This window comes from Notothenia rossii, assembly GCF_949606895.1.
Source record: "Notothenia rossii genome assembly, chromosome: 1".
NCBI lineage: Eukaryota > Metazoa > Chordata > Actinopteri > Perciformes > Nototheniidae > Notothenia > Notothenia rossii.
Genome location: NC_136912.1, coordinates 66187432 through 66210370, shown reverse-complemented (window position 1 = coordinate 66210370; position 22939 = coordinate 66187432). Strand labels below are relative to the sequence as shown.

General features: G+C 42.9%; 1 protein-coding gene across 11 annotated transcripts in view; it reads right to left on the bottom strand.

Annotated features, from left to right (window-relative positions):
• Positions 1-22939, bottom strand: part of LOC307033789 (epidermal growth factor receptor substrate 15-like 1) — a 58191-nt gene that overhangs the window by 29297 nt on the left and 5955 nt on the right. For 7 of the 11 annotated variants that reach the window (XM_079672408.1, XM_079672409.1, XM_079672410.1 and 4 more), the window contains 10 exons: positions 22624-22749; positions 22309-22368; positions 20857-21099; positions 20031-20188; positions 19777-19933; positions 18782-18844; positions 17535-17620; positions 13629-13661; positions 12432-12504; positions 12129-12290 (listed from right to left, as the gene is read on the bottom strand). In XM_079672408.1, the coding sequence (XP_079528534.1) occupies positions 12129-12290; positions 12432-12504; positions 13629-13661; positions 17535-17620; positions 18782-18844; positions 19777-19933; positions 20031-20188; positions 20857-21099; positions 22309-22368; positions 22624-22749 (1161 nt within the window). The remainder of the gene's footprint in view (positions 1-12128; positions 12291-12431; positions 12505-13628; positions 13662-17534; positions 17621-18781; positions 18845-19776; positions 19934-20030; positions 20189-20856; positions 21100-22308; positions 22369-22623; positions 22750-22939) is intronic. The other 4 variants (XM_079672402.1, XM_079672405.1, XM_079672403.1 and 1 more) reach the window with 1 other exon arrangement.

Below are 22939 nucleotides of genomic sequence, written 5' to 3'. Positions count from 1 at the left end.
CCTTTTCCCCTTTCCCTTTAATCCGGTCATAAGTTTCTGCTTACATTACATTGCATTTAGCTGACGCTTTTATCCAAAGCGACTTACAATAAGTGCATTCGACCAGGAAGATACAACCTTTAAGAAAACAGAATCATATAAGTCCATCAGGTTTCATAGAGCCAAACATTTCAAGTGCTACTCAACTGGCATTTAGAAAGCCAGCCCTTTATTAGTATATAAGTGCTTTGTTAGTAATTCTATCGCTCGAAGTGGAGTCTAAAGAGATGAGTTTTCAGTTTGCGTCGGAAGATGTGTAAGCTATCTGCTATCCTGATTTCAATGGGGAGCTCATTCCACCATTTTGGAGCCAGGATAGCAAACCCACGTGTTTTTGCTGACGGGAACTTGGGTCCCCCTCGCAGTGCGGGTGCAGCGAGCTGTTTGGCTGATGCAGAGCGGAGTGCACATGCTGGGGTGTACGGTTTAACCATGTCCTGGATGTAGGAAGGGCCAGATCCATTCACAGCATGGTACGCAAGTACCAGTGTCTTGAAGTGGATTCTAGCAGTTACTGGAAGCCAGTGAAGGGAGCGGAGGAGCGGTGTGGTGTGGGAGAATTTGGGAAGGTTGAAGACCAGACGAGCCGCTGCATTCTGGATGAGCTGCAGAGGTCGGATGGCACATGCAGGTAGACCAGCCAGGAGGGAGTTGCAGTTGTCTAGGCGTGAGATGACGAGAGCCTGGACCAGAATCTGCGCTGATGTCTGGGTCAGCTGGGGACGTATCCTCCTGATGTTGTAAAGCGTGTATCTGCAGCAGCGGGTTGTAGCAGCGATGTTTGCAGTGAAGGACAATTTGTTATCTAGGACCACACCCAGATTCCTTGCAGTCTGAGTCGGGGAAACAACAGAGGTGCCGATGTTGATTGTTAGGTCAAGAGTGGGACAATCTTTTCCCGGAAGGAAGAGCAGTTCAGTCTTGTCAAGGTTGAGCTTGAGGTGATGAGCAGACATCCACCGAGAGATGTCTGCTAGGCAAGCAGAGATGCGTGCGACGACCTGGGTCTCTGAGCGGGGAAAGGACAGAATTAGTTGGGTGTCGTCAGCGTAGCAGTGGTATGAAAAACCATGCGGGCTAATGACAGACCCGAGCGAGTTTGTGTACAGGGAGAAGAGGAGGGGACCAAGAACCGAGCCCTGAGGGACCCCTGTAGTTAATTGACAAGGGTCGGACTCGGACCCTCTCCAAGTAACCCTGTAGGTGCGGTCGTTGAGGTATGAGGTGAGGAGGGAAAGTGCAGTGCCTGAAACTCCAAGTTCTTGGAGAGTGCGAAGGAGGATCCGATGGTTCACCGTGTCGAATGCAGCAGACAGGTCCAGAAGGATGATGACAGAGGAGAGGGAGGCTGCTTTAGCAGTGTGCAGTTCGTCAGAGACAGCAAGGAGAGCAGTTTCTGTTGAGTGACCTGCCTTGAAACCAGACTGGTGCGGATCCAGAAGGTTGTTCTGATGGAGATAACAGGAGAGTTGTTTAAAGACAGCGCGTTCAAGTGTTTTAGACAGGAACGGGAGGAGAGAGACGGGCCTGTAGTTAATAACATCAGACGGATTGAGAGTGGGTTTCTTAAGGAGAGGGTTTACTCTTGCCTCCTTGAGACTGTTTGGAAAGTGACCAGAAGTTAGAGAAGTGTTGATGAAATGGGTGAGAAATGGTAGAATATCAGGAGCGATAGTCTGAAGGAGGTTTGAGGGGATAGGGTCCAGAGAACAGGTGGTAGGACGGGCAGAGGTAACGAGGGTAAGAACCTCACTTGGAGAGAGAGGGGAGAAGGAGGTCAGTGTGTGGGTGAAGGGAGGGTCTGGTGACCCAGCGGTGAGTAAAGGTGAGTCAGAAAAAGAAGAGCGAATATCATCAACCTTTTTTTCAAAGTGGTTAACAAAGTCGCTTGACAGAAGGGAGGAGGGGGGAGGTGCTTTGGGGGGGTCCAAGAGGGTGGAGAAGATAGAAAATAGTTTTTTGGGATTGGAATAGGAAGATTGGATCTTATCTTGAAAGAAAGTGCTTTTTGCCTGAGAGATGGAAGCAGAGAAAGAGGAGAGGAGAGCCTGATAGGTTAGGAGGTCGTCATGGTGTTTGGATTTCCACCATTTCCGCTCTGCTGCCCGAAGGATGGTTCTATTAGCACGCAGTGCGTCATTTAGCCAGGGAGCAGGAGGGGACTGACGAGCCGGCCGCGATGTGAGAGGACAGAGAGAGTCCAGAGAGGATGAGAGAGTAGAGAGGAGAGTTTTTGCAGCAGCGTTTGGAGGCAGGAGTTGGAACGAGTCAGAGGAAGGGAGGGCTGAGAGCACCGATGAGGCAAAGGTAGAGGGGGAGAGGGAACGGAGGTTACGGCGGACAGGAGCAGAGTTAGAAGAGATTAGGTTGTTATGTTTGGAAAGGGGTAGAGAGAATGAAATGAAGAAGTGATCGGATGTGTGGAGCGGGTTTACAGAGAGGTTAGAAGTAGAGCAGTTCCTTGAGAATATGAGATCAAGGACATTGCCAGCTTTATGAGTTGGTGGGGATGGAGACAGTGAGAAAGCAAAGGTGGTTAACAGAGATGTTAGTTCAGATATCTTCCCTGTCTGGAGGTTGAAATCTCCGAGAAGTACAGCGGGAGGGCCAGTTTCAGGGATGTGTGAGAGGAGATTATCTAATTCCTCCAAGAAGTCCCCCAAGGCGCCTGGTGGACGGTAGAGAACAACAATGGTTAATTGTATAGGATGGGTTACTGTGACGGCATGGAATTCAAAGGTAGAAGGAGTGAAATTAGGTAGCTTGAAGAGGGAAAAGCTCCATTTGGGAGAGAGCAGGAGACCAGTGCCACCTCCTCTGCCAGAGGGTCTGGGTGTATGGGAGAAGGAATATGCTGTGGAGAGAGCTGCTGGGGTGGATGTGTTGGATGGAGTGATCCAGGTCTCCGTGAGAGCAAGGAAATCCAGAGACTGCAGGGAAGCGTAGCCAGAGATGAAGTCAGCCTTAGGGACAGCTGACTGGCAGTTCCACAGGCCCCCTGAAACGAGATGTTGGATCTCAGTGGAGCATGTGGGATAGACGAGAGCAGGCCGGTGAAATCGATTAGGAGAAACACGGGGCCAGTGATAATTGCGAGAAGACACATGAACAGGAATGCAGAAAATACACATGATTATAGCATGAGGGGCTAGAGAACCCAAGAGAATTGAATAAAACTAAATAACACCAGCGATACTTGGCGCAATCAGAGTAGGATTTGCCTCCTCTTTGCCTCCCACGTGACTCCCACAGGACTCTTAATGTCTTTGTCAGTCTTCGTCTGGCTGACGCTGAAGCTGACGCTCCAGGAAAATGCAACCTAAGATGGATACCTGATTGCTCAGTTCTCACAGCTTTGGGGGCACGCCGCTGTAATTAGTTAACTATTTTCTGCTGATGGGCGACAGCAGAGTCTTCCTACCTCTTGGAATGCACACTTGAGGGGCGTGACTCACTGAGACCTGAGTTACAGCTGCTGGGCTTGAGCAGATCTGAGATTTTAAAATCTCTCAGAAATCGCCGTTTTAGCTACAATAACTACAGAACAATTATACAGAGTAGAATAAATGAAACAGAGAAGTCTATTTAAACAAGAATATAACTTACAGTGATTGCTGAGTCAGTATCGATAGTGTCCTCACCGAGTCTGGATGCACACTCAGTTATTCTGATTTGAAATGCGCTATTTAAAATGTTTTTCGGCTGGGAAGCGTTTTGCACTTCACGCAATCAGCAAAGTCTTCCTACCTCTTGGAATGCACACTTGAGGGGCGTGACTCACTGAGACCTGAGTTACAGCTGCTGGACTTGAGCAGATCTGAGATTTTAAAATCTCTCAGAAATCGCCGTTTTAGCTACAATAACTACAGAACAATTATACAGAGTAGAATAAATGAAACAGAGAAGTCTATTTAAACAAGAATATAACTTACAGTGATTGCTGAGTCAGTATCGATAGTGTCCTCACCGAGTCTGGATGCACACTCAGTTATTCTGATTTGAAATGCGCTATTTAAAATGTTTTTCGGCTGGGAAGCGTTTTGCACTTCACGCAATCAGCAGAGTCTTCCTACCTCTTGGAATGCACACTTGAGGGGCGTGACTCACTGAGACCTGAGTTACAGCTGCTGGACTTGAGCAGATCTGAGATTTTAAAATCTCTCAGAAATCGCCGTTTTAGCTACAATAACTACAGAACAATTATACAGAGTAGAATAAATGAAACAGAGAAGTCTATTTAAACAAGAATATAACTTACAGTGATTGCTGAGTCAGTATCGATAGTGTCCTCACCGAGTCTGGATGCACACTCAGTTATTCTGATTTGAAATGCGCTATTTAAAATGTTTTTCGGCTGGGAAGCGTTTTGCACTTCACGCAATCAGCAGAGTCTTCCTACCTCTTGGAATGCACACTTGAGGGGCGTGACTCACTGAGACCTGAGTTACAGCTGCTGGGCTTGAGCAGATCTGAGATTTTAAAATCTCTCAGAAATCGCCGTTTTAGCTACAATAACTACAGAACAATTATACAGAGTAGAATAAATGAAACAGAGAATTCTATTTAAACAAGAATATAACTTACAGTGATTGCTGAGTCAGTATCGATAGTGTCCTCACCGAGTCTGGATGCACACTCAGTTATTCTGATTTGAAATGCGCTATTTAAAATGTTTTTCGGCTGGGAAGCGTTTTGCACTTCACGCAATCAGCAGAGTCTTCCTACCTCTTGGAATGCACACTTGAGGGGCGTGACTCACTGAGACCTGAGTTACAGCTGCTGGACTTGAGCAGATCTGAGATTTTAAAATCTCTCAGAAATCGCCGTTTTAGCTACAATAACTACAGAACAATTGTACAGAGTAGAATAAATGAAACAGAGAAGTCTATTTAAACAAGAATATAACTTACAGTGATTGCTGAGTCAGTATCGATAGTGTCCTCACCGAGTCTGGATGCACACTCAGTTATTCTGATTTGAAATGCGCTATTTAAAATGTTTTTCGGCTGGGAAGCGTTTTGCACTTCACGCAATCAGCAGAGTCTTCCTACCTCTTGGAATGCACACTTGAGGGGCGTGACTCACTGAGACCTGAGTTACAGCTGCTGGACTTGAGCAGATCTGAGATTTTAAAATCTCTCAGAAATCGCCGTTTTAGCTACAATAACTACAGAACAATTATACAGAGTAGAATAAATGAAACAGAGAAGTCTATTTAAACAAGAATATAACTTACAGTGATTGCTGAGTCAGTATCGATAGTGTCCTCACCGAGTCTGGATGCACACTCAGTTATTCTGATTTGAAATGCGCTATTTAAAATGTTTTTCGGCTGGGAAGCGTTTTGCACTTCACGTAATCAGCAGAGTCTTCCTACCTCTTGGAATGCACACTTGAGGGGCGTGACTCACTGAGACCTGAGTTACAGCTGCTGGACTTGAGCAGATCTGAGATTTTAAAATCTCTCAGAAATCGCCGTTTTAGCTACAATAACTACAGAACAATTATACAGAGTAGAATAAATGAAACAGAGAAGTCTATTTAAACAAGAATATAACTTACAGTGATTGCTGAGTCAGTATCGATAGTGTCCTCACCGAGTCTGGATGCACACTCAGTTATTCTGATTTGAAATGCGCTATTTAAAATGTTTTTCGGCTGGGAAGCGTTTTGCACTTCACGCAATCAGCAGAGTCTTCCTACCTCTTGGAATGCACACTTGAGGGGCGTGACTCACTGAGACCTGAGTTACAGCTGCTGGACTTGAGCAGATCTGAGATTTTAAAATCTCTCAGAAATCGCCGTTTTAGCTACAATAACTACAGAACAATTATACAGAGTAGAATAAATGAAACAGAGAAGTCTATTTAAACAAGAATATAACTTACAGTGATTGCTGAGTCAGTATCGATAGTGTCCTCACCGAGTCTGGATGCACACTCAGTTATTCTGATTTGAAATGCGCTATTTAAAATGTTTTTCGGCTGGGAAGCGTTTTGCACTTCACGCAATCAGCAGAGTCTTCCTACCTCTTGGAATGCACACTTGAGGGGCGTGACTCACTGAGACCTGAGTTACAGCTGCTGGACTTGAGCAGATCTGAGATTTTAAAATCTCTCAGAAATCGCCGTTTTAGCTACAATAACTACAGAACAATTATACAGAGTAGAATAAATGAAACAGAGAAGTCTATTTAAACAAGAATATAACTTACAGTGATTGCTGAGTCAGTATCGATAGTGTCCTCACCGAGTCTGGATGCACACTCAGTTATTCTGATTTGAAATGCGCTATTTAAAATGTTTTTCGGCTGGGAAGCGTTTTGCACTTCACGCAATCAGCAGAGTCTTCCTACCTCTTGGAATGCACACTTGAGGGGCGTGACTCACTGAGACCTGAGTTACAGCTGCTGGACTTGAGCAGATCTGAGATTTTAAAATCTCTCAGAAATCGCCGTTTTAGCTACAATAACTACAGAACAATTATACAGAGTAGAATAAATGAAACAGAGAAGTCTATTTAAACAAGAATATAACTTACAGTGATTGCTGAGTCAGTATCGATAGTGTCCTCACCGAGTCTGGATGCACACTCAGTTATTCTGATTTGAAATGCGCTATTTAAAATGTTTTTCGGCTGGGAAGCGTTTTGCACTTCACGCAATCAGCAGAGTCTTCCTACCTCTTGGAATGCACACTTGAGGGGCGTGACTCACTGAGACCTGAGTTACAGCTGCTGGACTTGAGCAGATCTGAGATTTTAAAATCTCTCAGAAATCGCCGTTTTAGCTACAATAACTACAGAACAATTATACAGAGTAGAATAAATGAAACAGAGAAGTCTATTTAAACAAGAATATAACTTACAGTGATTGCTGAGTCAGTATCGATAGTGTCCTCACCGAGTCTGGATGCACACTCAGTTATTCTGATTTGAAATGCGCTATTTAAAATGTTTTTCGGCTGGGAAGCGTTTTGCACTTCACGCAATCAGCAGAGTCTTCCTACCTCTTGGAATGCACACTTGAGGGGCGTGACTCACTGAGACCTGAGTTACAGCTGCTGGACTTGAGCAGATCTGAGATTTTAAAATCTCTCAGAAATCGCCGTTTTAGCTACAATAACTACAGAACAATTATACAGAGTAGAATAAATGAAACAGAGAAGTCTATTTAAACAAGAATATAACTTACAGTGATTGCTGAGTCAGTATCGATAGTGTCCTCACCGAGTCTGGATGCACACTCAGTTATTCTGATTTGAAATGCGCTATTTAAAATGTTTTTCGGCTGGGAAGCGTTTTGCACTTCACGCAATCAGCAGAGTCTTCCTACCTCTTGGAATGCACACTTGAGGGGCGTGACTCACTGAGACCTGAGTTACAGCTGCTGGACTTGAGCAGATCTGAGATTTTAAAATCTCTCAGAAATCGCCGTTTTAGCTACAATAACTACAGAACAATTATACAGAGTAGAATAAATGAAACAGAGAAGTCTATTTAAACAAGAATATAACTTACAGTGATTGCTGAGTCAGTATCGATAGTGTCCTCACCGAGTCTGGATGCACACTCAGTTATTCTGATTTGAAATGCGCTATTTAAAATGTTTTTCGGCTGGGAAGCGTTTTGCACTTCACGCAATCAGCAGAGTCTTCCTACCTCTTGGAATGCACACTTGAGGGGCGTGACTCACTGAGACCTGAGTTACAGCTGCTGGACTTGAGCAGATCTGAGATTTTAAAATCTCTCAGAAATCGCCGTTTTAGCTACAATAACTACAGAACAATTATACAGAGTAGAATAAATGAAACAGAGAAGTCTATTTAAACAAGAATATAACTTACAGTGATTGCTGAGTCAGTATCGATAGTGTCCTCACCGAGTCTGGATGCACACTCAGTTATTCTGATTTGAAATGCGCTATTTAAAATGTTTTTCGGCTGGGAAGCGTTTTGCACTTCACGCAATCAGCAGAGTCTTCCTACCTCTTGGAATGCACACTTGAGGGGCGTGACTCACTGAGACCTGAGTTACAGCTGCTGGACTTGAGCAGATCTGAGATTTTAAAATCTCTCAGAAATCGCCGTTTTAGCTACAATAACTACAGAACAATTATACAGAGTAGAATAAATGAAACAGAGAAGTCTATTTAAACAAGAATATAACTTACAGTGATTGCTGAGTCAGTATCGATAGTGTCCTCACCGAGTCTGGATGCACACTCAGTTATTCTGATTTGAAATGCGCTATTTAAAATGTTTTTCGGCTGGGAAGCGTTTTGCACTTCACGCAATCAGCAGAGTCTTCCTACCTCTTGGAATGCACACTTGAGGGGCGTGACTCACTGAGACCTGAGTTACAGCTGCTGGACTTGAGCAGATCTGAGATTTTAAAATCTCTCAGAAATCGCCGTTTTAGCTACAATAACTACAGAACAATTATACAGAGTAGAATAAATGAAACAGAGAAGTCTATTTAAACAAGAATATAACTTACAGTGATTGCTGAGTCAGTATCGATAGTGTCCTCACCGAGTCTGGATGCACACTCAGTTATTCTGATTTGAAATGCGCTATTTAAAATGTTTTTCGGCTGGGAAGCGTTTTGCACTTCACGCAATCAGCAGAGTCTTCCTACCTCTTGGAATGCACACTTGAGGGGCGTGACTCACTGAGACCTGAGTTACAGCTGCTGGACTTGAGCAGATCTGAGATTTTAAAATCTCTCAGAAATCGCCGTTTTAGCTACAATAACTACAGAACAATTATACAGAGTAGAATAAATGAAACAGAGAAGTCTATTTAAACAAGAATATAACTTACAGTGATTGCTGAGTCAGTATCGATAGTGTCCTCACCGAGTCTGGATGCACACTCAGTTATTCTGATTTGAAATGCGCTATTTAAAATGTTTTTCGGCTGGGAAGCGTTTTGCACTTCACGCAATCAGCAGAGTCTTCCTACCTCTTGGAATGCACACTTGAGGGGCGTGACTCACTGAGACCTGAGTTACAGCTGCTGGACTTGAGCAGATCTGAGATTTTAAAATCTCTCAGAAATCGCCGTTTTAGCTACAATAACTACAGAACAATTATACAGAGTAGAATAAATGAAACAGAGAAGTCTATTTAAACAAGAATATAACTTACAGTGATTGCTGAGTCAGTATCGATAGTGTCCTCACCGAGTCTGGATGCACACTCAGTTATTCTGATTTGAAATGCGCTATTTAAAATGTTTTTCGGCTGGGAAGCGTTTTGCACTTCACGCAATCAGCAGAGTCTTCCTACCTCTTGGAATGCACACTTGAGGGGCGTGACTCACTGAGACCTGAGTTACAGCTGCTGGACTTGAGCAGATCTGAGATTTTAAAATCTCTCAGAAATCGCCGTTTTAGCTACAATAACTACAGAACAATTATACAGAGTAGAATAAATGAAACAGAGAAGTCTATTTAAACAAGAATATAACTTACAGTGATTGCTGAGTCAGTATCGATAGTGTCCTCACCGAGTCTGGATGCACACTCAGTTATTCTGATTTGAAATGCGCTATTTAAAATGTTTTTCGGCTGGGAAGCGTTTTGCACTTCACGCAATCAGCAGAGTCTTCCTACCTCTTGGAATGCACACTTGAGGGGCGTGACTCACTGAGACCTGAGTTACAGCTGCTGGACTTGAGCAGATCTGAGATTTTAAAATCTCTCAGAAATCGCCGTTTTAGCTACAATAACTACAGAACAATTATACAGAGTAGAATAAATGAAACAGAGAAGTCTATTTAAACAAGAATATAACTTACAGTGATTGCTGAGTCAGTATCGATAGTGTCCTCACCGAGTCTGGATGCACACTCAGTTATTCTGATTTGAAATGCGCTATTTAAAATGTTTTTCGGCTGGGAAGCGTTTTGCACTTCACGCAATCAGCAGAGTCTTCCTACCTCTTGGAATGCACACTTGAGGGGCGTGACTCACTGAGACCTGAGTTACAGCTGCTGGACTTGAGCAGATCTGAGATTTTAAAATCTCTCAGAAATCGCCGTTTTAGCTACAATAACTACAGAACAATTATACAGAGTAGAATAAATGAAACAGAGAAGTCTATTTAAACAAGAATATAACTTACAGTGATTGCTGAGTCAGTATCGATAGTGTCCTCACCGAGTCTGGATGCACACTCAGTTATTCTGATTTGAAATGCGCTATTTAAAATGTTTTTCGGCTGGGAAGCGTTTTGCACTTCACGCAATCAGCAGAGTCTTCCTACCTCTTGGAATGCACACTTGAGGGGCGTGACTCACTGAGACCTGAGTTACAGCTGCTGGACTTGAGCAGATCTGAGATTTTAAAATCTCTCAGAAATCGCCGTTTTAGCTACAATAACTACAGAACAATTATACAGAGTAGAATAAATGAAACAGAGAAGTCTATTTAAACAAGAATATAACTTACAGTGATTGCTGAGTCAGTATCGATAGTGTCCTCACCGAGTCTGGATGCACACTCAGTTATTCTGATTTGAAATGCGCTATTTAAAATGTTTTTCGGCTGGGAAGCGTTTTGCACTTCACGCAATCAGCAGAGTCTTCCCACCTCTTGGAATGCACACTTGAGGGGCGTGACTCACTGAGACCTGAGTTACAGCTGCTGGACTTGAGCAGATCTGAGATTTTAAAATCTCTCAGAAATCGCCGTTTTAGCTACAATAACTACAGAACAATTATACAGAGTAGAATAAATGAAACAGAGAAGTCTATTTAAACAAGAATATAACTTACAGTGATTGCTGAGTCAGTATCGATAGTGTCCTCACCGAGTCTGGATGCACACTCAGTTATTCTGATTTGAAATGCGCTATTTAAAATGTTTTTCGGCTGGGAAGCGTTTTGCACTTCACGCAATCAGCAGAGTCTTCCTACCTCTTGGAATGCACACTTGAGGGGCGTGACTCACTGAGACCTGAGTTACAGCTGCTGGACTTGAGCAGATCTGAGATTTTAAAATCTCTCAGAAATCGCCGTTTTAGCTACAATAACTACAGAACAATTATACAGAGTAGAATAAATGAAACAGAGAAGTCTATTTAAACAAGAATATAACTTGCTTACAATTATGTGTGCAACAACACGGTTTCCTGAAGCAATACCGCTGCGTAACATCACTGCTCCGACTGTCGTCAAAGCCCTGGTTAAAAAATGTTCTGTGTTTGGGTTGCCGAAGGTTATTCAAACAGACCAAGGGTCGAATTTCAAGTCGCGGGTATTCGCTCAAACTCTGAAACAGCTCACCATCAGTCATGTCCACTCGAGAGCCTATCACCCTGAGTCGCAGGGGGCGCTTGAGCGGTTTCACCAAACGCTCAAGTCATGTTACGCGCGTACTGCTTGAAGTTTGACAAGGACTGGGATGAGGGAGTGCATTTAATGTTGTTTGCAGTGAGAGAGGTGGTACAGGAGTCACTAGGGTTTAGCCCCTCTGAACTGGTTTTCGCTCATACTGTACGGGGTCCCTTGAAGCTGTTGAAGGAAAAGTGGCTAGGTGTGGCTGAGCCGCTAAATTTGCTGGATTATGTGAGTGGTTTTTGTTTCAAGCTGCGCCGTGCATGTGAGCTGGCAAACGAGAATCTGGGGGTTGCTCAGAGAAAGATGAAAAGCTGGTATGACAGACGGGCTAAAGACAGAGTATTTGCTCCAGGGGATAGAGTGCTAGCTCTGTTGCCGCTCCCTGGTTCCAGTTTGCAAGCCCAGTTCAGCGGCCCTTACGCTATTACGAAGAAAGTTGGTTACCGTGACTAGTTTAGGTTTTCGCGGCTTTGTTTTCTCCCGCAGGGATTTGTTAGGTCTCTGGGTAGCGGAGGGAAGCTCTGGGTCCTACGGCCCGTGGTGTGGCTGGCCCAGGCCCCCTTCGTCTTTTTGTTTGTTTCCTGTCCTCCAGCGCCATTGTTCATTTGCCGGTTGGCCATGTGAGTACGGATGTATCTGAATAAATGAACACCGTTAAATGCTGCGTGTTTGCTGTGTTTTATTTTATGTTGCGGGTCTCCCCAACGAGTCTCTACCACTAAGTAGAGGGCGGGTTGTAACACTCACCATGTGAGACTCCTCCTGGCACTTGACCCGGACCTCGTTCAGCATGTCCTCCAGCTTGTGCTTCTGCTGGTCCATCTCTTCCAGGCGGTCCTGGGCGTCTTGTTTCTGAGCCTCCAGCTCCTGCAGGCTGGCCGTCTCTCTGTCCAGGTCATTCTGCATCTCCTGAGGGAACGTGTAACAAAAAGACACATTAGTACAAATCAAGTATCATGTGCCAAATCTAGGTGTTCATACACAAATTGAGTGAGTTTGTATAAGAAGGCAAGGAGAGCACAATATTTCTCTGTGAACAAGTTCCCTTACCTGCACCTCTGCACTCTTGTGTCTGATGGCCTCCTCCGCGTCCCTAATGTCCTGCTCCAGTGTGTACTTCTCCCTGACACATACACACAAAAACATATACACACAAGGGCACTCGTGAACACATACAAGCTGAAATATAACAGATAAAGAATCCAAGAACCACCAACCCCCTGCTGTGTGCACAAATCAACAAGACAGAGTAACACGACACTGGACTGGGTTTCTGTCAAATGCACTGACACAGATTTATGAAAACTGACAGGGAAAGTAGAGCTGGGTGTGTCTGTGTGTGCCCCTATGAAGAAAGGAGTGTGCCTTGGAAATGTATTCTTTTAGATCCTACATCATTTCCTCAGTTTGGAACATTGTGTAGGTTGGTGGGAGAAAACAACTTTGTGAGAACAGCATGAATGTGTTTTTTTTTGGCAATGAACCAAAATGTCCTAGTATTTTGTTATCCTCAAAATAACAAAATACAGGTTTTTGTTCATGTTATGGGAAGATATGTGCATTAACATGACCATCGGTAAAAAAAAACTGACGTTGCTGTTGTGTCTCTATGGATAAAGCGGAACTTTTGGAGGTCTCAAAGTACAAATTATTCCAACTTTGACCCCATCTACAACTGACCTGTTGACGTGCAACCAATCAGATGCCAACTGTATGTAGTGACGCAAACTAGCAGGGGACGTAACCATAGAAACAAAACGTAACTAGCTGTTTTTACCCATATAGTCCACGGTTTCACTGCACCCAACCTCACGGTGAGCAAATCACGTTTTACTGTATGTGAATGTAGCTTAAGGAAAATCCTGTTTTATTACATTAAAAACATTGGAAAATTTCCAAATTATTTGACTGACCCCAACCCTAACATTTTGAATGTAGTAAAGGGACTGTCAATTCTGTTCCCCAATCACTTTATCTGAAATGGACTTGGGAACTGCTATCTTCAATAGTATGAACATTTTTATAATATCCATTTGGGCACATCACAATCATTGAAAAACTGTAAACCTATCCTGCATCTTGAAATAGGGCACCAAGGGGATATGAAATAAGCACATTTGAATTGGAAGGCCACTTATAACCACTATGAAAGAACAGCAGATGTCAGAACCACTGCTCATGTTGTGTGTGTCGCAGTAGATTAGACAGAATGCCAGTCCATAGATGTACAGTAGCTGGTTTGGTTACCTGATAGTATTCCACTGGGTAAAGGCAAGTGTGCTGACGCAGCATGGAGAATAAGTAGTGGACAAACAAAATTTGATAAAATACACACATCAAAAGAAGATTTGGCTGGGTGGCTGGATGAAGCGATGGAAGGAAGAAGGAAGCGATGGGATGAGAGAAAGCCGAGATGTGAAGTGAAGCTCGTCCAGGTTTGAAAGTGCATGTTTGCTTTTCAAGTGTGCATTTTATCAGGGAAACAGGACCAAAGATGAACAGTTTATTTATACAGAGATGAGGGTGATGCAGGGCACTGAGACAAACGACATGACTCTCTGATTCTTTCTTTCTTTTTAGTATATATTTCAAGATGTGAATCCAGGGACTGGAGATCTCACATAGAATTGAATCTCCAATAACCACTTGCATGATTAAATGAACTGTCGTTCTCAGGTGGTGGTGGAAGTTGTGTATGCTATGTTTTGCACCGAAGAAAATAAAAAAGGAAAAATGGATGGAGGCATGTCTGATGAGATGAAAACAGCATGGCGGATACATTTTGCAGTGTGAGCTTTTCCTGTTCTACACAAGTATGCAGCATCAGGTTGGTGACACTACAACAAGAACATGTGGAAATAGAATCGGATCAGAGCAGCTTGGAATTAAAGAGGCCCTATTATCACTGATGCAAACACAGGTATGGTGAAAAAAGAGAGAACTATTCGAAGCAGGAAAAAAACAGCGTAATATACCATCTGACAAAGGCCTGTGCTAGAAGGCTTCAAAGAACTGCTATTCTTTATAATATACTCAGATCAATAGAGACAGAGATGTTAAGTTATAAATCAAGGGTTTTTATTATTATTTACAGCAGGGGTGGGGAACCTTTTTCCTTTCAATTTTTACAACATCCTCCGAGGGCCGTACAAATGATTGAACTCAACCTCTGCTTAAAAAAACTAAAATCACAGCCAGTTAATTTGGCCTTTCTTTCATGCTGTGCAAAGAAAAAGCAACCTCTTAATCCAGATATCTCACCATGACTCGCACATGCATGCATGTGCACGGTGTGGCATGACCACCAAAACAGAAAGATATGGACACAAGATGTGTGCAAATGTATTTAGTATCCATGTGAACATGATTTAAGTGGGGGGGACCTAACCTCCTCTAGGGGGGTCCGGGGGCATGCTCCCCCGGGAAGATTTTTTTTTTAAATATTTAAGTTAAAAGCATCAATCTGGTGCACTTTGAGATCAACATGAGGAGATCTATGGATACATCTCTCAATACCCAGTTGAAACAGAACTGTAAGCAGATTTTTCTTTTTGGATATTTTACAAATCACTTAGTTTTAACAACCTTTTTGTTACTGTCATATAGTATTTTATACCTGTTTTTCATTTAATCTCTAATGTCTCATTAATAACTATAATGATCATATCAAGGTGTGCCTTAACCTCACTGAGCTGAGGTTATTTGAGCCTCTCAGGAGAGAGCTCTCTTCCACCTGGTTGTAGAAAAGCTCTTTAAATTCGTTAGCATAGCTAGCTAACCAGATGCTAATAACAACAGATCGCCACTGTGCTTACAACTAAAGATACAGCCACGCAAACACTGCAGCATGTGTACGGCTCCTTATGGGTACTGCAATATTTGAAGAGCTGGAGCGGCGTTCCGGTGCTCTCCGTAAGCACTCTAGTCTACACTCCTTTCAGACGAGACATAACCACGTGAAGACACGTTACGCTCGTGTTGTGTTCAAGGAACCTGTCCTTGGCCAGGAAAAACAGGCACTCGCTTGTTTAATTATTTTGCGATCTAGATTTCTTCTTCTTTTTTGAAGTGAGAAGTTGTCCGTCAGTCGGACGGACTAACGGACGGACTGACGGACCCCCTCCCCCCCAAAACGAAAACTCTTCGGTTCTCCACGAATTACACAAGTCACCCAAAGCAGCGTTAAAAAAACGGGAGGCGCCGAAAAGCGACTAATTTGCATCACTGTATTATGCTTTTGCCCTTCCTGTAGTGTGTTATATAGGTTGATGTGCATGTAAACGGTCTGCAAAGGCTAACATTCAAAAGTTCTTTCGAGAGGGAGATTCCCTCCCACACATCCCCCCGTTTGCTGTTGTTATTACTGCATTACGTTTTGGCTAAATACAATGTGCTATACTACAGGGTATATGCAGGAATCCTGAAGTCAAATTTAATACCTTTTAAGACCTTATTTAAGACCCTTTCCATACATTTTAAGACCTCATCGCAACTTTGAATTCTAACCGGTTACATTGGCAACACACTTTACCTCACATTTACTATATTGATTGTAAGATAGCAAAACTAAACAGAGTGAAGACAGACTACTGAAGCCTTCTCTCCACATGAACTTCAACCTCTCTGTGTAGGTCAGGTTTAATGCAGTATGCTGCTTTGTTGCTTCTGTAGACTCTGTGCTCTTTCATTCCAGTAAAACTCCTCAGAAAACATTAGAAACCAGTATTTGACCAATAAACAAAACAATTGACAAAACTTTGAACTATGAAATATGTTAAACTTTGGTGAGCTTCAGCGGGGTAATGCCATATAGGAGCTCCCTCACAAATACCCAGGGGTTAAATTGGGCTGGGGCTGTCCGGGGCTAAGCCCTGGCACATAAGACGATGCTCTGACGTCATCACCCTCACACATTTGTCATATGTTTACAAAAAAGGATATATATGTCAAGACTTTTCTCGTTCTTAATATAGACTATATTTAGGGTCTATATGTGTTGACTTTACTTTAAAATAGCAGATCTCTGTGACCGGATATAGTTTGGCTTAGACCCCGGCCCCACACGGTAAAACGCATACGCAAGCGCAAAAAAGGCTTCCGTTCACACGCATTCGATTCATTAACGTGTCCGTTCACACTAGACCGCTGCAAATGCTGGAAACGATGTAGTACATATGTCATGCCTGTAAGTGGCGCTGCTGCCGCCCGAAATACACCAAAAGCAGCGAAGAAGACCCCGGAGCATGGTTGCCATGGTTGCCCTTCTGTTTATTCTCCGCGGTGGACGGCGTGTTCTCCTGCTGTATCTCTCAGGTAGTCCACCAGCAGATGAAAAACACCCACCTCTCCGCCTCTTCCAAGGAAGGAGGGGACCGTGCGGCAGTTTCCGTAAAAAAAATGTTCCGCCGGTCAACATGTCCGTTAAAGTTTAAATCTTCCGTACAAAATTAGGAAAGTGCCGGTCAGAGGTCTTCTTTGTTATTTATTGAGCTTTAAAACAAATTGATAACGACTCTGTTCTCTGTATAATAATATTTAATAAACGGTGACTGCCTCTCTTTTCCTCCCCCTCTTCTGACAGCCCAGCAGCAGCAGGAGACGTGGGGAGAGGGAGGCGGGCTCTTTCATCGTCATCAGTAAATGATCATATAGGGCACACACGGAGCCGTTGGACCCCCAGAGCGTTGCGTATGCCGGTCTTCCCACCTTGGGACCCGTTACCGTAGTCGTTTATTTCCCCCCCCCCCACACACACAGAGCGGAGCAAGGCAACGAAACTTAAAATAATAAGCAGCATTTTACGGCGCGCTATGCATGGGGCCGCCTTGTGGGGTTTCCCGACATGTCGTTTCAGTAAATTAAAGGGTGTTTCATGTTGTCGTTGCTGTGGGACTTCTTAATACCTTGGAAAATGCCGTTTAATACTTTTTAATACTTTTTAAAAGCCTTAATTTTCGCTAAATTGATTTATCAACTTTTAATACTTTTTAAGACCCCGCGGACACCCTGTACTAACAGATAAGCTGTTACCAATGCTGCGATGCTTAAAATAAAACAGTTTGGATGTATTCATTTTGTTTGCCGCTTTGAAAATTCAGTTGCCGTGTCAGTGGTGCCATGTCATTGAGCCGTGCCACTGATAGAATTTGTTACCTCTGCAACTGTGCTATTTCCTGGCTGATGTCATCCAGATCCTTGACTCCGGTGAACTCGCCTGAACCCACTGAACTGGAGCTGTCCTGTACAGAGCCAGAGGCAGACCGAGAGAGGGAGAGAGAGAGAGGGAGAGAGAAAATAAAGAACACGCAAATTAAATCATATTTGTCGAAGAAGTGGGATTATGAATTGGTACCAACTGAACCATGGCAGACCAGGCCAAAGGAAGGAGAAGGAGGAAAAGAGAGGACAGGAGATAAATGCTCGGTGAGAGGAGCAGCACAGAAGGTGGGGCTGGGTCAACACGTAGGGAGTGTCAACACCACTGACAAACTGCAGAGGGAGGAAAGATTCAGGATTTTGCAATTGTATGAATATAACTAAAGCCTCTTTCATAACAATTGTTCTCAAAAAGGTTCCAATGTTTTGTACACCAGCTTTTTTTGGGTGAGGTAGGATACATTTCTTGCATAAACAAACCAAAACAATTCTTTAGACCCTGCTGGGTACACTTCTACAGTACATTATCATAGCACTTATAAAACGTAATTAATTCCTACATTTATTTTTTTCAGATCCCTGGAGGCACATTCTGTGTACTACAAAACAATTCGATTTATTATACCTCGAAAATGCCCCAAACTATTTTTTCACCTCCATTTAAAACAACCACAAGCTCACGCCGCCTAACAAACAGTCAGTGACTGATACTTCCTATGCAATCAGTTTTTAGTTTATTTTTATTTATCCATTGACTGTTTAAAAAATAAATGATTTATACGGGATGCTATAGATTTGATTAATTTAAGTATTTAATACCACTGTATAATGATTTAAAAAGAATCCAGAATCTTTCCTTGGTCAGCAGCTGGTTGACAGGGTGAGACGTCACATGGTATGTCATGCTTTCTAGTAATCTGTTGGAAAGGCCAGGCAGCCACTGAAAGCATTTATATGTTCATACAGGTCCATGTTACCTACCCACAACTTCAACATTATAGCCTGAGAGAGGAGGAAGAGGGGACGTTAGACACTTCAGCAGTGAAAGACTTACAGTACAACAGTGGGGAGTAAATATCTAGATTTACCTCATCTTATGTTTACCATTACTGTGGGTTACATTTGTAACTTTTTTCGAGGGATTTTGCAGATAAAAACACAGTATCTAGCAGACAAATGTGTACACCTTTAAGCCCAAATATGCTCAGGGAAGAACAAATATGAGAGAAGAGAAAAGGACTCACCCTTCTCATTTCAGACAGAGCAGCCATCTCCGATCCCACTGGGGTCATGTATCCTGACATACTCTGCACACAGAGAGACAATACTTAGTTTATGATTTTGTATCATCAGCAACAGGTTTAACTCATCCAATGTCAAAAGAGACCTTTGGAAATACATTAGCACTAGGTTTCCTGTTCTTTTTTGTAACATAATGTTATCATGATGTCATGCTGTAAAGGTACAAAGTTAACGATACTTGGAGTAACCAGCTAATGTTAAAACAATCACAGAAAGGAACAAGTACAATGAACATTACTATAGAGCCCTGGATGGACAGAGGGTGAAATTAAGAAATTAAGTATCTTGCTGTATTCGTTTAACTTCTTATTATTTAACACAAGGAACATAAAAAAGAAATACGTAAATCCAGGATTGTCTGAAATAAAGACATTTCCCTTGCTACAATCCTAAAAAGGTAATGAGAGCCGGGGACTGCCCCAATATGTCATGACAACGCCCCTTGTTTGGTGAAAACATATGCGGTCATTTGACTGGCAGTAAATGCAGATTCTGAGGTAAGGCAGCAGGCCTCAGGCCAACATTGAATCTGGGATTTCCTTGGCATCATACTTCAGCTGTGACGAATTGTTTCCCACCAACGTACAAGTATTGACTGACCATTCATTTTTGTTGTTTGACGTGCAAAACACAACAAAGAAAAATAAAAAGGCATGAGAAAATGTTTTCACCGGAGAGTGGGCAGGGCCATTTCGCCAGGTAGTGACATAGAGTTGCTCTCATCTATAGGGCTACACAATAAATGGAATCTTTGGTTTATCATTTGTTGGGCTTCCCACAATTAAATGAACCAGTAATCGAACCACCAACCTGCTTTACCTCCTGTACCCTATGAATTACATAGATACAGTATACTGTGTGTGTATGTGTATGTGTATGTGTGTGTGTGTGTGTGTGTGTGTGTGTGTGTGTGTGTGTGTGTGTGTGTGTGACCTACTGGTACAGGGGTCCCTCTCTCTGAGGGGGGTAACATGTCGGCAGTCAGGGCCTGTGGAGGATCGATGCCCTTGCTGACCTTCTGCTGGATGAGATACATGGCGAGGGCAAACTGCTCCCTGGTCAGCTTGCCTAGCTGCCTGGTGTCTGCCAGAGCCCTGCAGGGAGGAGCAGACGTTCAACAGAATTACATTCAGCTAACTCAATTATACTGAGCACACTGACCCCAGTGTGCGAGTCTCTCAGGGTCCCTACCATATGTGGGCCAGAAGGTTCTGAGAGAGTCCAGAGTGCATGAAGATGTCTTTTACTTCATGCCCGCTGACAAAACCGTCCAGATCGGCGTCAGTCTTCAGAAAGATGTCGTCATAGCGACCACGGTCTGACACTGGGACCACCCAGTTCAATGAATGCTGAAACCGAGATAGAGGAGATGCTCACATTGAAATTCTTTGTGTCTTTGACTCAAAACAAGTCTTGAATTAAACAAATTTATGTTATATATGTTTTAATTAAACATAAATCTATTCAGAACAAGTCAATATGGCTCTTCTTCAGAGAGCGTTATTCAGGTGGTTATGGCAGATATGGCAGGGTAGAACTTTGTGAAAGGTTCTTCCCAAGAAACTATTTTCAAGGACATTTTCAATCATTGGGTTTTTACTGTGATAGTCATAAAGTCCGGAAGAGTGCTACATACAGCCATCAGTACAAAAGACCAATCTAATATATGTTTATTAATGTACATTTTTGTAAACTGTGTCCCAAACAGTGCACCACTAAAGTGTTTATTTAGAACAAAGTATGCATTGATGTAAAGAATAATGCAATTTAAATATACTTAGTAGGATCAAAATAAAAACTTGTTTTATTGTGCCTGCTTTTCATTAATGTTTTGGCTTTGTAATGAGTGGTTTTATGGAGAGCCACAGAGTATTAAGATAGCTGTTATGTAAAGCCAAAGCAAATAAATAAAGGATTTCAAATGCAAATAAAGGTTTTAACCATAACGATTCCTCCAGTTTGAGTTATATTATGGATTATAGTGTCTGATTAATAGAGTGTACATAGTGTGTATTACCTGTCCAGACTTGAGTGTGTGTTTGGGCGACAGGCTGCCGGTGCTGTTGAGTGAGTTCATGCTGCCATGAGAGGGTGTGGAGCGTAACGAGTCTTTTGGTGGGGGGGGGCTTGCAGGTAGTCCAGTGGCAGAGCCAGCCACTGAGCCCAGACTCTTCTTCCTCTTGGACGGCGGGATGAGGGAGGAGGGGAGGAGGGAGGGGACCGGCTCCTTCTCCAAGGCCCGGTACACCAGGTGCATGGCCTAGGGTGAGCAGATACTGCTGTTAATGCATTCTAACTGGCGGCAAATAAAGCTTTTAGAAAACTCATTTGGACCAAAACCTGGTATTTCCCCCCAGTCCAGACACACATTCTAATACCGAGTAAAGAAATCGATCTAGTATTTATTAGAGTTAAAGCACAACAACAGGATGAATTATCATAATGTAATTGGAGGAATTATCTCGTTTTTTTATCAAATAATTGCATTGTTGTGGGCCTAAAACTGTTCAGAAACACAATTTTATTTGGCCCAAAACGTGTACATAGTGTATATTTACATAAAATAGGATTCTTTAACATAGGGGTGTGGAAATGACTTAACAGCGCCACCTAGAACGCAACGCCCGTATGTGTGTTTGTCCTACTTGTGTTAAATTAGGTAGGTACATGTAACATGTGGCGACAGTGTCTTTACTGAAGTGACGGTATTAGCCGCGTTCACACCGCAGTACTTTTCCCACTTTAGTTCCGATATAGCTCCGAAATGTCGCGTTCGCACCAAAAAGAGCCGGAACTAAAATGAGTTCTTCAGAACCTTTTTATCCCCTTTTCCGTCCCTACTAGAGAGCAGGGACTTTCGTGGGAGAAAATGTTTCCTATTTCTGATTGGCTGGGCGGAATGCAAACCACGCCCCGTAAAACTCCCAAAAAGTTTTGTGAAGCCGCCATTTTATTATCCTCGCATTAGCATCATTAGCCTGCCAGTAAACCCAAAGCAGAAGAACAAGAAGTGACGTCAGCGGCTTCATTTGCCTAATCCTCCAGGGACTTATTCCAGTGTGAACGCGATCTAGAACTAAAGAGTTCTGATGAACCTTTGTGGGAAAAGTACTGCGGTGTGAATGCGCCTATAGGACAGGGGAGACGGAGGGGATGAAATGCGGAAAATGGTCCCAGGCCGAAATAGAACCCGGTCCCCAGTACGTGTACTGCCAGTTTTTTTTACATTAGGATGCCGTACTATACAAAAACTCCCCTTACAGATGTCATGTGATTGACTGATTTTGTCAGTACCATATAAAGATATTTGTCTCTTAATCATTGAATAATCCTGACGATAACACTGATCTTAATACTGATCTAAATAATAGTAATTATCCACAGACCACCTTCTTCGGCTGTTTTGGGGGCACAGTTGTGTCAGGCTATAGAGAATCAGACCTAAAACAGTACAAATGTAAAAACTCACCACTGCAAACTCATCTCTGTCCAGGTGGCCATCTTTATCAATGTCACTCAGGTCCCAAACCTGACAGCAGGAAGTAAACATGATGAGATCATTCAGCGCGATGAAAGGAGTAACTGATCTCTAACATATGTTATTTCATTAATATGAATCCATGTTGGAAGAAAAGCAAGTTATTTGACAAAGTTACATACAACAGTTTTGTTAGCCACGATGATATTCATGCTACTTCATATTTGTCGGGGAAACAGATCACATTTATGTTCTGGTTAAGTATTTTAACCATCTGTCATAGAATCGACAAGCTTAAGTCAATACCTTCCCAAGGACGTCCAGAGGTAGCTTGGAGTTGATTAAGACTGGTTTCACCTTGTCTCCTGACAGCAGGCCATTGACTGGAGCCAAACTCTCAAAGATCCCATCAAATGTATTCTTTTCCTCGGGCTACAAAGAAACACACAGGTTATCTTCAAAGGCTGATCTTTACATGTTATACTGACCAAGCCTCACTCTGTCTTTTGACTTAATAAAGAGCTCCAGATTATTCTTCAACTGTATGGTTTACTACTGAGAGTTAGAGCATGAACAATATAATACTATTAATGCTGTCAAAATTATCGCGTTAACGGCGGTA